Source organism: Dermacentor silvarum, chromosome 4, assembly GCF_013339745.2.
Source record: "Dermacentor silvarum isolate Dsil-2018 chromosome 4, BIME_Dsil_1.4, whole genome shotgun sequence".
In the NCBI taxonomy this organism is placed as follows: Eukaryota; Metazoa; Arthropoda; class Arachnida; order Ixodida; family Ixodidae; genus Dermacentor; species Dermacentor silvarum.
In genome coordinates this window covers 75,149,076-75,161,099 of record NC_051157.2, presented here as the reverse complement: position 1 = coordinate 75,161,099, position 12,024 = coordinate 75,149,076, and the positions used below count along the sequence as shown (strand labels likewise).

At 47.8% G+C, this 12,024-nt stretch overlaps 1 protein-coding gene across 2 annotated transcripts in view; it reads left to right on the top strand.

Moving 5' to 3' along the window:
- LOC119450254 (protein croquemort-like) overlaps nt 1–12,024 on the top strand; it is a 94,943-nt gene that overhangs the window by 51,057 nt on the left and 31,862 nt on the right. For both annotated transcript variants that reach the window (XM_037713642.2, XM_037713643.2), the window contains exon 3: nt 47–188. In XM_037713642.2, the coding sequence (XP_037569570.1) occupies nt 47–188 (142 nt within the window). The remainder of the gene's footprint in view (nt 1–46; nt 189–12,024) is intronic.

Genomic DNA, 12,024 nt, shown 5'->3' with positions numbered 1-12,024 from the left:
TGCGTTTCTTTTTTTAAAAACTCTGGCCAACGCTTTGTTTGTGCAGTGAGACGCGTGAGAAGGTGAACATCACGTGGAACCCGAACGGCACCGTCTCGTACCGACAAGTGAAGCGCTACTACTTCCAGCCGGACATGACCAAGGGGTCGCTCGATGACGTCGTTACCACCCTCAACATGCCCATGATCGTGAGTATACGAAAATGCTCGTTTTCTATCTGTCTCTATTCTTGTTCGGCACAGGATGTTTCATAGGTATCGAGGGAGACTCCTGTTAGCAGTAACTGACCTAGGGCAGTGGAACAACCACTAGAGTTTAGGGTTTCTTTCTCTCGTTCTCCCTGTCTCCTCTTTCAATCTTTTGTGATATCTGCCTTTCCTTGAAGTTATTCCATCCCCTCGTCTTCGAGGCAGCCGGGCGAAGTGGTTTAAGCTTAGTCTCCCGGTGTGAAGTAGACGTAGCGACACTGCGTTGCAAATGTAGTACATTGGAGAAGTAAAGCTCCAGTATGAATCTATAAAGGCTTCAATACGCCGATTGCTTCCCACTGTTGTCGATGGCCCTTGTCAACGGCGTCAGAAGATGCATTAAACATCTGCATTACGCCACGCTACGGAAGCAGGCGTCGATTAGCCGTAATGTTCCGTTTCTCAATTGATCGGCTGCTTCGAGCCCACTGCCAGGCTTGCGATTACATAACGAACACGAAGTCAGTGATACGTCGACCTGCTTTATAACGCTCATGCACCTTTTTTACCTGCTGAAACAGGTTTCACTCATAGGCAAGAGGGTTGTTGCGACAGAGCAGTGTTTTTTTTTTTTCTTTCCTTCCTCGATCGGACGGTGTGATTTATCAATGATACGAGAAAACCTACGCACTTTCGTCCGCCTTTCGTTGATGGCTTGCATGTCGTCAAAGAAACAGAAGAGGAAACTTGGCACAGAGCTAAATGTTCGTGACCCTTCTATATAGGAAAACATGCGTTCCTGGGGAGGAATGACGAAATCGGGGTAGGTAGCGAGGAACTCCGCCACGAAGTGGGCAGTTTTGGCACTCGTTGAAGTGAATCGGGAAGAAAAAAAAAAAGATAAGAGGTTCGGTCAGCAGGGTGCACGGTCATGACCTCGTGCAAAACCACCGAAGATGGCGTGCACTCTGTCGAAGTCCCGTCTTATCTCGATCCGTCCGTATACAGTCGCCCTCGACCTAATGCGCTCAACGTGAGAGAAAATTTCCATTAGACTCCCCGGGCCTTGCGCAGCGATTTTAAGGCTATTTGTGCAGAACAAAAATATTTTTTGTTTTTTCGTCAGCTTTGTTTCGCTGGCTTACGATATCTGCGCAATGTCAGAACATCGACGGGAGTGCTCCGAGTTCGCGCGCGTTCTCGTGCTTTTTTTCCTGTCTTGACCTTGCACCGAAACCAGACTCGAAAACACGCCTTGAAAGCGAAAAGCGAGTGTCGATAAAGAAGCGAGAAAAGGGACTGAATCGCGCGCACCGGACACACGCGCTCCGAGCCGGAAACCCGCGGTCAGTTTACTGCAACCTCAAAAATCAAGAGATAAGAACAGACATAGGCATATAGGCTTAAAGCCCCAGAGACCAAAGCGGGACGTTAATCCGGGAGAAAGAAAAATGTCTGACGACCGCTTGCCTCTCACGGCGCCATCGCGCGTCTTGCGAAGCTCCGCATCTCTCTATCTAAATCGATCTCAGGTGCATTTCTTCTTCTTTTTCTTTTATTTGAAATTCTGTACACACTCGCGCCACTGTCAGACCTGCGGGGGATGACGTCAGCAGGAAGTGTGCTGCGTGTTTGGTTGAGGTATTTTCGGAGTTGCGCGCACGCTTCAACCTTGATTGTCAAAGTAAATGAGTGAAACGCAAACACCTTCTTGCCTGCCTCTGCGCGCTTCGCAATATATGTGGTGCAGAAACCCGATTGCAATGCACAATTCATCGGCGTCCTTTCACTAAGTGCGCATGTGCGAGCAAGAGGGCTGTTTACTTAAATCCTGGGAGGTTTGCTGGTGAAAAAGTGATCGCCTACTATTCAGTTATACTGCAAGCTGCAAGGAAGATTGGGAGGGTTAGGAAAGGAGGAGAAGGAGGGCGGAATAAATTGAAAGCACACACATTGTAATCTTAATTTCGCTGCTGAATTCTTGAATGACATAGCTTTCAGTCCGAATGAGAGAGCTTTGAAAGGAAGCCGTTTTTATTCAGGATCAACCGGGACTCAAACTCGCGACCTCGGGCAGCGTCAGCGAATAGAGGCCGTAGCCGCTGAGCCTCTAAGGCGGGTGGAAACTTGGCAAAACATTATTCGAAGGGCGTTTCTCGCGCACTTCCGGGCACTATACTGGGCCGAATTCATACCGGCCGCCGTTGAAGTCACTGCACAGCCGTCCTCTTATTTCTTAGCGATATTTGCGTATCCGCACGCGCAAGTTGTTAACCTTGATTGCCAAGGTAGCCGAAAGGGAAAAGGCAGAAGCCGTCGGCGGGATTCGTGCGCCAGTCAAGGGCGTTACGTCGTTGCTTTCGCCGTGGGGACGTATCGCGCCTGTCTGCCTAGCCGTGCGTGGAGCGCCAAGCTTTGCAAGGCCTCCTCACTATGACGCCATGCTTGACTGAACTTCCCCAGTTGCAGAAGGCTGCGAAATGCATAAGGACTACCGTTTGAGCGCTGTTTCTAAGAACACCGAAAATGCCATCGGGTTCTGTACTGTACTTCCTCTCATCGAAAGCTTCGCGGTCACGTTCAATTACATCTCTTGCCCATCGCGGGGGAAATATGCTTCTGCCGCGGTCTCCGAGAGGGATCCAGCTCAGGGCAAACGAGTATGTGAAAGGGCGTCAGATTTTAGCCTCTGTTACGTTTCTTCTCTCGTGGCGAGTGTCTAGTGGAAGTGGTGGCAGCGTTATATGAAAGAAAAATAAGAATAGGAAGCTAGAACTGTTCCGAATACGCGCTGAATTGTGATCTGCAGTGCATGTGATCTAACGTTCTAAATTGAGGCTATGAGCGAGACACCGTCGAGAAGGGTCGCGGATTAATTTGGTCACCTGAGGTTCCATGACGTTCTCCCAAACCTCGTGATACGAGCGTTTTTATTTGCATGCCACCCTTATAGGAAGGCGGCCGTTGCTGCGGATAATTAAATGCTGTGGCATATTTGAAACTACAAGTAGAAAACTATTTCGATGAAATATTTTCGCAGAACGCGTGCGTCGTCGACGCTCCGATTCAATCTATACTTTTGGAGTCGCTCCCTTCGTCCTCGGTAAACGCTTCTTTCATCTGGTGTTCGACGCGTTAACCTTGAATGCCCTTTGCACTCGCTGTTCTCGTTCGCGTCATTCGCGTCGCATGAAATCCTTTCCCACACACACTTGCAGCAGTACGACAGTGGGGCCGTCGCCACGTCTTACGGTTGCAGTGTTTAAAGCACTGACTCGATCGTTCCTTACCTGTCTGCAATTACGAGAGCACAATTACGAGCTATGACATGAAACGCAACGGTTTTTCGGCGTGATGTAGCCTAACGTCGGCTCGTCCACCGGAGAGTTCTGTCGTGGTTTTCGATCGGCAACTTAACAGCAGTAACATTTTTCTGTAAAAGTGTTGGTCGCACGCTCATGCAGTTTGCGAGGTGCGCCCTCACGGTGATTGGCATCGGCTCACTCCAGAGCTGCTAACTCATCTTGAATTTTACACGCCATGCATAACGTACGCTCACTTCTCAAAGGCTATAGTTTCGAGTTATCGAGCATTGGGGCCTGCATCCACAGACCACGCTAAAACGACTAGTTTGTATGGCCGCCGGGTAATCGTGATGAAGACCCAAATGGTCGCGAAAGCATCAGTTGAGTCGCGCAACGTACTTACAAATCAAAAGAATTATGGATTAGGGCCCGTATATTCACAAAAAAAAGTACTTAAGCTAGAACTCTTCGTAAGAGCTAGCAGATGCGATCCAGTCGTGGTGATTAGAATATTATTAAGACAGGCGATCGGCCAATGGCAAACATCAATCGCGAACGAAAGGTTTCGCTAATTTGGCCCCAGGTTCGTATTAAGTGTTTTCCAAAGTCTTTCAGATTGTACGTCGCCATCCGCGATCAGGGCGCGGACAGCAGGGCTCCAGAAATCGTGGGTGCTAGCCTATTAGCGGGTCAATATTGCCAGTCTGCCATAGAGAGAGAGAGAGAGAGAGAGAGCAAGGAGATGAAAGGCAGGGAGGTCAACTAGACGAGCGTCTGGTTTGCTACCCTACACTGGGGGTAAGGGAAAGCGGGGATAGAAAGAGGGAGACAGGGAGTACTGAGTCCACGTGGGACGATTGCACAGGGAGGCTATAAGCGGTCTCTTAAACCGGTGCACTTCAAGTAGTGTACTAGTGCACGAATCGCTTTATGTGCCAGTGACGGGTGTAACCACGGTCCGAGTATCTTTGATTCAGAGAACGGTCTCGAGTCCAGTCGCTTTAAGGTTGTCCTGCATGAGAGAGAGGCGTTGTACATCGTTGTGGGGACAGCCAGTCTAGGACAGCGTCGTTGCTAGTCTGCCAGTGAATCTGACCAAGATATCGCAGAGTGGGGACACTAAATGCTTATGCTGTAAAATTCACACATTTTTTGGCCCGTATTCACAAAAACCTCTTACGTCAGAATTAATCCTAAATTCCAGGCAACCCTGATGCTAGACATATCATTAGCAAAGCCGCGCCAGCCAATGGAAAAGATCACTTACGAATGAAAAGCTTTGTGAATTCGGCCCCTCGTTCGTATAGGCTCTCTGCTATTGGCTAGCGATATTCGCTAATAGTATGGTCCAGCACCAGCGCTGACTGGAGTTTTCTCTTACAAAAAATTTTACCGTAAGATCTCTTTGTGAATACGCGCCCTGGGGCCGAATTCACAAATATATTTTTTTCGTAAGCGCTATTTCCCATTGGCCAGCCGCCTACGCTTATTATATGTCTGACAGCAGGATTGGCTGGAATTTGCTCTTTCGAACAATTTTAACGTAAGAACCTTTTTGTGAATACGTGCGCACATTCACACACACACAAAAAAAGGGTATTACGCTTGAATTGTTCGTAAGAGCAGATTCCAACCAGTCCTGATGTTGGACATATTATTAACGTATAGGCGGCTGGCCAATGGCACATAGCACTTAAGAAAAAGAAAAAAGGCTTAGTGAATCCGATCCAGCTGCACCCGTCATGATGGGTTGATCGGTCGATATGGCGTTCTACTGCTGAGAACGAGGTCGTGGGTCCGACTTGCGGCCGCTGCTTTCAAATGTTCAACTTTGGCGGAAAGCAGAGACGCTCCTATGATAAGATTCAGGGTCTCGTTAAGGAATTAATACCCCCATTGGCGATAAAAATTGGTGTGGTTTATCTTTGTTTAACCCTGGTTGACAGCGAAAGCTTCACTGCCCTGGCTAGGCCCATTGTCGAGCTGTGGCCGAGGTGGGGTTTCGCAATCATATACAGACATGTTTGGAATGAATACAGCGTTTATTTATAATTTTTATGCCTATGAAGGCACTGTGGTGATCAGTAAAGTAGTGAGACTTGGCCGCAACTCGCAGCCGGGCCCAACTCTACTCGGGCAACGGCGGCAATGTCTCCTTTCGGGGCTCCGTAAAGGCCTAGATATATAGTCCGGCGTAGCGTGAACGCGCGCACACGTTATGTCACGTTGGCGAGAACAACAGCGGCTATAGTTCGACCGATGGTTTGACTTACTGGCGCCGCCAACGTAACCGGACGCGTGGCCAATGCGCTCCGACGCGCCCGGCGTCTGATGACGCTCGCCCGCGTGCCGATAACGTTGGACTATAAACGCGCCTCAATGCTCTCTTGTGGTTTGACCTCTAGCTCTCAAGGTGAAAACTGTTGAGTCGCCGACGGCTGCCCGAGGTAGCGTAATGAAGCTTTCGCTTCAAAAATGAATCCAAAGCCGTCCACTACGATGTCCCCCATAGGACTATGTGTTGCAATGTAGCCAAGACCATGCTTTGCACTGAACCATGCGTTGCGAAGTTAACCTGATATATGCTTGCTCTCCTAACATATCCGGCACGCCTGCATAAGCAAGATAAATAAGTCACTCCGACCCCTAGCTCTCAAAACTCCGAACATCGAGCTTTACTCTCACGAACCATGGTTCTGAGGCGATCGAAGCTTTAAAGATTGAAGCAATATAGGGCCCGTTTTCCCCTAAAAAAAGTTCTAGCACAAGAATTGCTCGTAAAATCAAATTCCGACAAATCCTATAGTGTCGAATGTATGATCAGCGAAGGCTGATGGTCAATGAAAGAGAGCGTTTATTACGAATGAAATACCATTGTGAATTCGGCCTTAGCTCTTTAGCATAAAGGTAAAAAACCGAACTATTCAACGAAACCAAACCTAGAAACAGTTGTTCGCATCATAATTTGCTTAGAACCGACGGCCTTCATTTCTCCCTTCTCCACGAGCAGTCCAACTCTTCCTTCATTCCTCTTTCCTTTTTTTCTTTTTTTCTCTCTGAGGTGTGTACAACATGTTGACAGCGTTGTGATGACAGTGCGTGTACGCATTAAATTGTAAATGCGGAAAGGCGTCGCACGTCTTCCCGTGGGAAAAGAAAACGAGCGCTTTACGCGAAGGGTTTTCCCCCGTCCGTGGCTTCTTTTTCACACTTTCTGTTCATCGCCAATGTTGTTATGCTTAAAGTTATGCTAGCTCCCCCCGCCCCCCACCCCCGCCTTTTTTTTTTCTTTTTTTTTCTTGCTGTACCGCTACCTCCGCGCGTGCAAATTATAGATACATACCTTCCCGAGCGAGAAATTCTTCAATGACCTTCGGGCCAGCGCCTCTGCTCGCAGCAGTAAAAAGAGCGAGTGCCGCCCTGTTCAGAGAAGTCATGCATGACTATTTTTTTTTCGCATTTATTTATAAAGTATTCGTTTTATATTTCGTGCCATGATGAGTCGGCATCAAAAAGCACTACTGACAACTTAGCCCGTATTTTGAGATAAAGGCCGGTATAATGTAAGGATGCCTTTCTTGTGAGCCACTGCTTACGACCAGCCGGTGCTGGTGATAAAATATAGGTGTTTCTGCGAAAACTGTTATTATATTTAAAAATCGCGAAATGGTAGATTCCACAGTTCTGGTGCTACAGCTGGATTATACAGAGGCGGACAATTTTTGTACGATAAATCGAAATGTACAATTGACTCATTACTAAAATTAATAATTAAGTTTTACCTAATTACCTTATGGCATATAGCGCCATTTACAAATTGCTAGCCGGTGAGATTGCAGTCTACGAGGCATATCCACTTGGAAATAATTTCGGGATGACAGCATTTTCGAGATATGCGCCATCAAACTTGCGGGTAAAAGGCTCTGTCGTCACACTTCCGTACTTTTCAACAAAACGCCGTTTTATGCACTGAAGCACAAAAGTAACTGGACCGCCAATGTGTTTATTCGCAAAGTTCGGGAATGGAAATATCGAAGCTGGTGTCATTCCTGAGAATTCGTTCTAAGTGAATCCGCCCTGCGAACTCCCCGCGGCTACAATTTGTAAGTTGAAATTTGAGCCTAAAATAATTAGTTAAACCTTAATTAGTTAATTTTGCTAATTAGTCAAGTAAGCATTTCTATTTCTTGTGCAAATATTGCCCGCTTCTTTGCGTAATCCAGGTCGAGGTCTAGAATTGTGCTACTTGCCACAGGAGATAATTAAGAATTTTTGGCAGACTTCGCAGAAACACCGACTAGAGGGAACGCCGCTTCGATTACTGGCGAAGCGTGAAGAGGAAAATAATTTGTATAGAATGGTTAGGTTATTTCGGCCAAGGTTTCAATTCTGTTGAGGAAACCTATGCTTTTTTTTTCTACACTTACTTTTTTACGTCGACACGGTTGTATTAGCGTTTGGAAAACGTTATCGTTAGCGTTAGGCTGCCTTAAGAGCGTTGTTTGTGGCGCTTTACGTAGCCTCAAGTGTTTTTACAGCTTTCTGCAATTCTCAAAGTGCTTAGCACCGGCAGAGTGCTGTGCAAATAGCACGCTTGAAAAAAAAAGGAAAAAAAAAAGACAAGAAAGCACTCTTCATGCTAATCCACCATACGTACGCTGTTGACATAGTTAAGGGATGGTGCACACGCTGTGAGATATATTTGTCTGGGTTCCTCTAGCAAGTTTAGTGAGGCCTGTTTTAAGACGAAAAAATTGGCGGTCGGTGTTGAACAGCCATCTTTCTCAGCCCTGACATCCTTGATAACATGTGCGCCACGTTTTGTGGCGTATTTTCCCAATTAGTGAGGACGCCACGTAAAAATATAGCTGCATTATGCGAGTGATGAGCGAGATCAGAAATTGTGAGTAACAGCAAATAAGGAAGGGGGGCCTCACTTTGCTCCATATCGCAAAGCCCACGCCGGCTATAACACCTCTATGAGAGGCGTGGTACTTCTATTTTGTATTTGCTGCATGCCGCCATATTCTTGTCATCAAAGAAAGCTTTTCCCGCTGAGCTGTCATTGTTGATGATCTACGTAAGTGTAATCGCATGCATTATGGCTCGGGGGACCCAGAGACACGGATGTTTTGCGACCTTGGGGCGGCAACATGTATCGAGAGCGCTAACGGTGAGCGACCGTATACTCGGATGGATAGTAGCCCGCGCCTAATGGGTGATTACCCGAGGATGGCGGAAATTCTCAGCACTTTTTTTTTTTTTGCTTATGTAAACTTCCTATACCGCGAGCATTTCTCGCACGTGTGCATTAGTCTCCACAACACGACTCGGGAGGGCAAAAGCCTTGGTCAGGGTCTGTTTTAGCGGGCACGAAAAACCGCAGTGCATGGTCTCGCCGGGCACCGAACTTGATTGACACTTCTACTGTGACTGGATCTTTCACGCCGACGCAGGGTGCCAGTGGCCTTGTTTCTCTGTCTCTCGATCGCTTTGCCGTATCGCAGCCACCAATTGAGCGCGACTTTTGTCCGCGCGGTTTACTATTTATGCACTTACCTCTTATGAAACTCTCAGCTTTGTTGGCAAAATGCTGTAGCGAAACTACCCCTTTATCAAAACACTGTAGTTAATGTCCATCTATGAGTTGGTGGACTCTAATCTATCTCATTACACACGGGCAGCTTCGAAAACACCATCGAAAACAAAGACAGTATTGATCGCATCTTCTGGTGCTAAATGCTTGGTGCACCGTGACTTTCCGCCTGGATGACAAGGAATAAACTAGACTTCTACACTGACGTGGCTAAAACGCTTGTGTCAAGCTATTCGGCTGCGCCGTCCTGATTTGTCGTCGTCTGGACACTGTGGTTCTTGTTGCAAGACTAGGTGAGGCCCCACCCCGCTCCGTAGTGCAGGAATTACCTGGCCAGACGCCATATCCCTGCTCTATAGCATAGCCCCAAGCCGAATTCGCTAAGCTTTTCTTTCGTATACAGGGGCCGAATTCACAAAGCTTTTCGTTCGTAAGTGCTGTTTGCCATTGGCCACCCGCCTTCGCTAATGATATGTCCAACACTACGATTGGCTGACACCTGCTTCTACGAACTGTTTTAGCGTAAGAGCGTTTTTGTGAATCCGGCCCCAGGTTATCTTTGTCATTGGCCGGCCGGCTTTCGCTAATGATATGTCGAGCATTAGGATTGACTAAAATTTTCTCTTACGAACAATTATAGCATAACAGCCTTTCGTGAATACGGGCCCCGATGCGCCGCTGTGTGATTTAATTTTCTTTCCCCATGTAAGATTACCGCTGAATGGGAAACGTCATGACTCATAGGACACGGCAGCAATCCAAACTGCCGTAGCTAATGTGCCGATGAGCATCCCGGATGAAACTTTCCCAGCCTACTTCCGCGACCTTCACAAACGGTGGTAGACGTGCGCAGATAACCGAGTGAATTACTCTTACAAGGCACAAGACCTCAAGCTATTAGGCTGTAGCTTAAGCAAATCAATTTTTACGAGCTCCCTGAACTTTGCCGGCAAAGGTTATATTTCCCACTTTCCCGAACTTACCTTTCTCTGCAACCGGAGGCGAAAGCGCGAGGCTCACAGCATAAATCTTCTCTGATCTGACGGAAATGCTGCAAATGCAGACGGATACGTATTTATCGTGACCGTTGCACCACACTAGCGTCGGCGTCGCAGGATTTCGTATCAACGTTCCAGCGTTGCTTGCCTATACGCCACAGTCGTCACAGAGTAAGCGAAACGCATTGTAAAGGCTGCCTAATGAGGTGTGTCAGCTTTGGCTAGAAATGCTTCGAGGAAAATGTTCTTTGAGAGTATCATGGACCATTAATTCCTTCATCCCTTGCAATGCAAACATGTTTTTGTGAGTCAGTATTCATGCTAGTTTCTCACAGTCCTGCTCTCTAGTGGATGGATGGATGTAAAACTTTAATGAAAGTCCTGAGGTACGCGACTGAGCGCGCAGCGGGCCGCTCCCACGTTGGGACAGTCAGACCATGCCCGACCGCCGCATCGTGGGCCCTCTGGACAGCCTATAGTTGCGCCTCGGCATCGGGGCTCCTGATAGCGGAGAGCCACTTGTCCTCATTGATTTGTTCCATGCCTCGCAACGAGGGGAAACGCCAGAGCACATGGTCTACGGCTAGCGAAGTCATTGCAGTGCCTGGAAGAACTACTGGCATAAGTGTCGGGGGTAAAGCTTCTGTAATAAAGCCGGGCTGGGATACGAGCCTCTTTGCAATAATCTGAGGGTCAACGCTATCTAGTGATTTTTCTCTTTCTGATGGGGGGTGTTGATGGTGCCGCCAGCGGGGTTAGCCTCGCGTTCTTGACCGGAAATTGTTCCGTCCAAGCAACTATTGCGCTGTTAGCTCGGGTGTTATACCAAACGATGAACTCGGTGTATCGAAAGATTGTTCCTGTCGTTACTATCGTTACGGTCCAGGGTTGAAAGTCGCTTGAGCAGTCATGCTTGCAGATGTAATCTATTTGGAATTTCTGCGAAAGCCATGTCTCGGCGCAGTTAGTGCACATCTCGCTCATCTCATTTGTGCTTTTGGACCTTTAAGCTAGGGACAGTCGTTCTTCGTGAGTGCTGCCCATTTCGCTGCTGTGTGTGTTGAACGCTGTGTTTCACGTGGGTGAGTCAATAAAGTCCGAGTGTGCAACAACTAAGTACTGTAAGCGTGGATATACGGCACATGTTTGGCGAATTCCTGGAGGCCAGGTTCTCCGCGCCGATAAAGCGGCATACACGTGGTTTCAGGAAATTGGGACGACATCTTCACATCATGTTATGCTTGGGGCGTACGTGTGCGCACTTTCTTTCCTCCTTTCCCGTCTTTCGCAGAAATGGAGACTCGCGAAACGTGCGAATTTTAACAATGATGCTGAGAGGAAAATTAAAGAGGCACATGTGTCAGATTCCAGCGCTTTGCGCGCCAAGGGAAGTGGAGATTAGTGGCGCGGTACTGGCAATCGTGCTTAGCACATGGTTGAATACAGAGTGTTTATTCTTGCCCAGGCCGCTCTCGATCGCCGTCCGATAGCCGTAAATTAGATGGTTGGCAAATAAAAAAAGTTAACAACCAGTAGCAGCAGACGCAGACCCAAACCTCTTCACTGAAACGTGGGACGATCTCCAAACCGGACCTGGTCGACCAACGCGAACTCGTCACCCGGGCCCGGCGGGCGATCCAAGCCAGAGGGTTCCTGGAATAAGGGACCCTCCCACCTCGACTGACAAGTCACTGCTTCAAATAAAGGTTTATTAATTCATTCAAGAGCACTTTCCTCGAAAGTAAGCTGAACCGAAGAAAGTGTGAACAAAAGCAAAGTCAACACGATTGATTTATTCTCAGTGGCGACGCTAGTCGTAAGTTATCAGTATAATTGCGCAAGGTAAGTATGTCTCTTGTACCATCTCTTCACTCGTCGTCGTCGTCGTCGTCGCACGCAGTGGAGAGTTTGACAAAGAACTGCCGGAAAAAGGCACC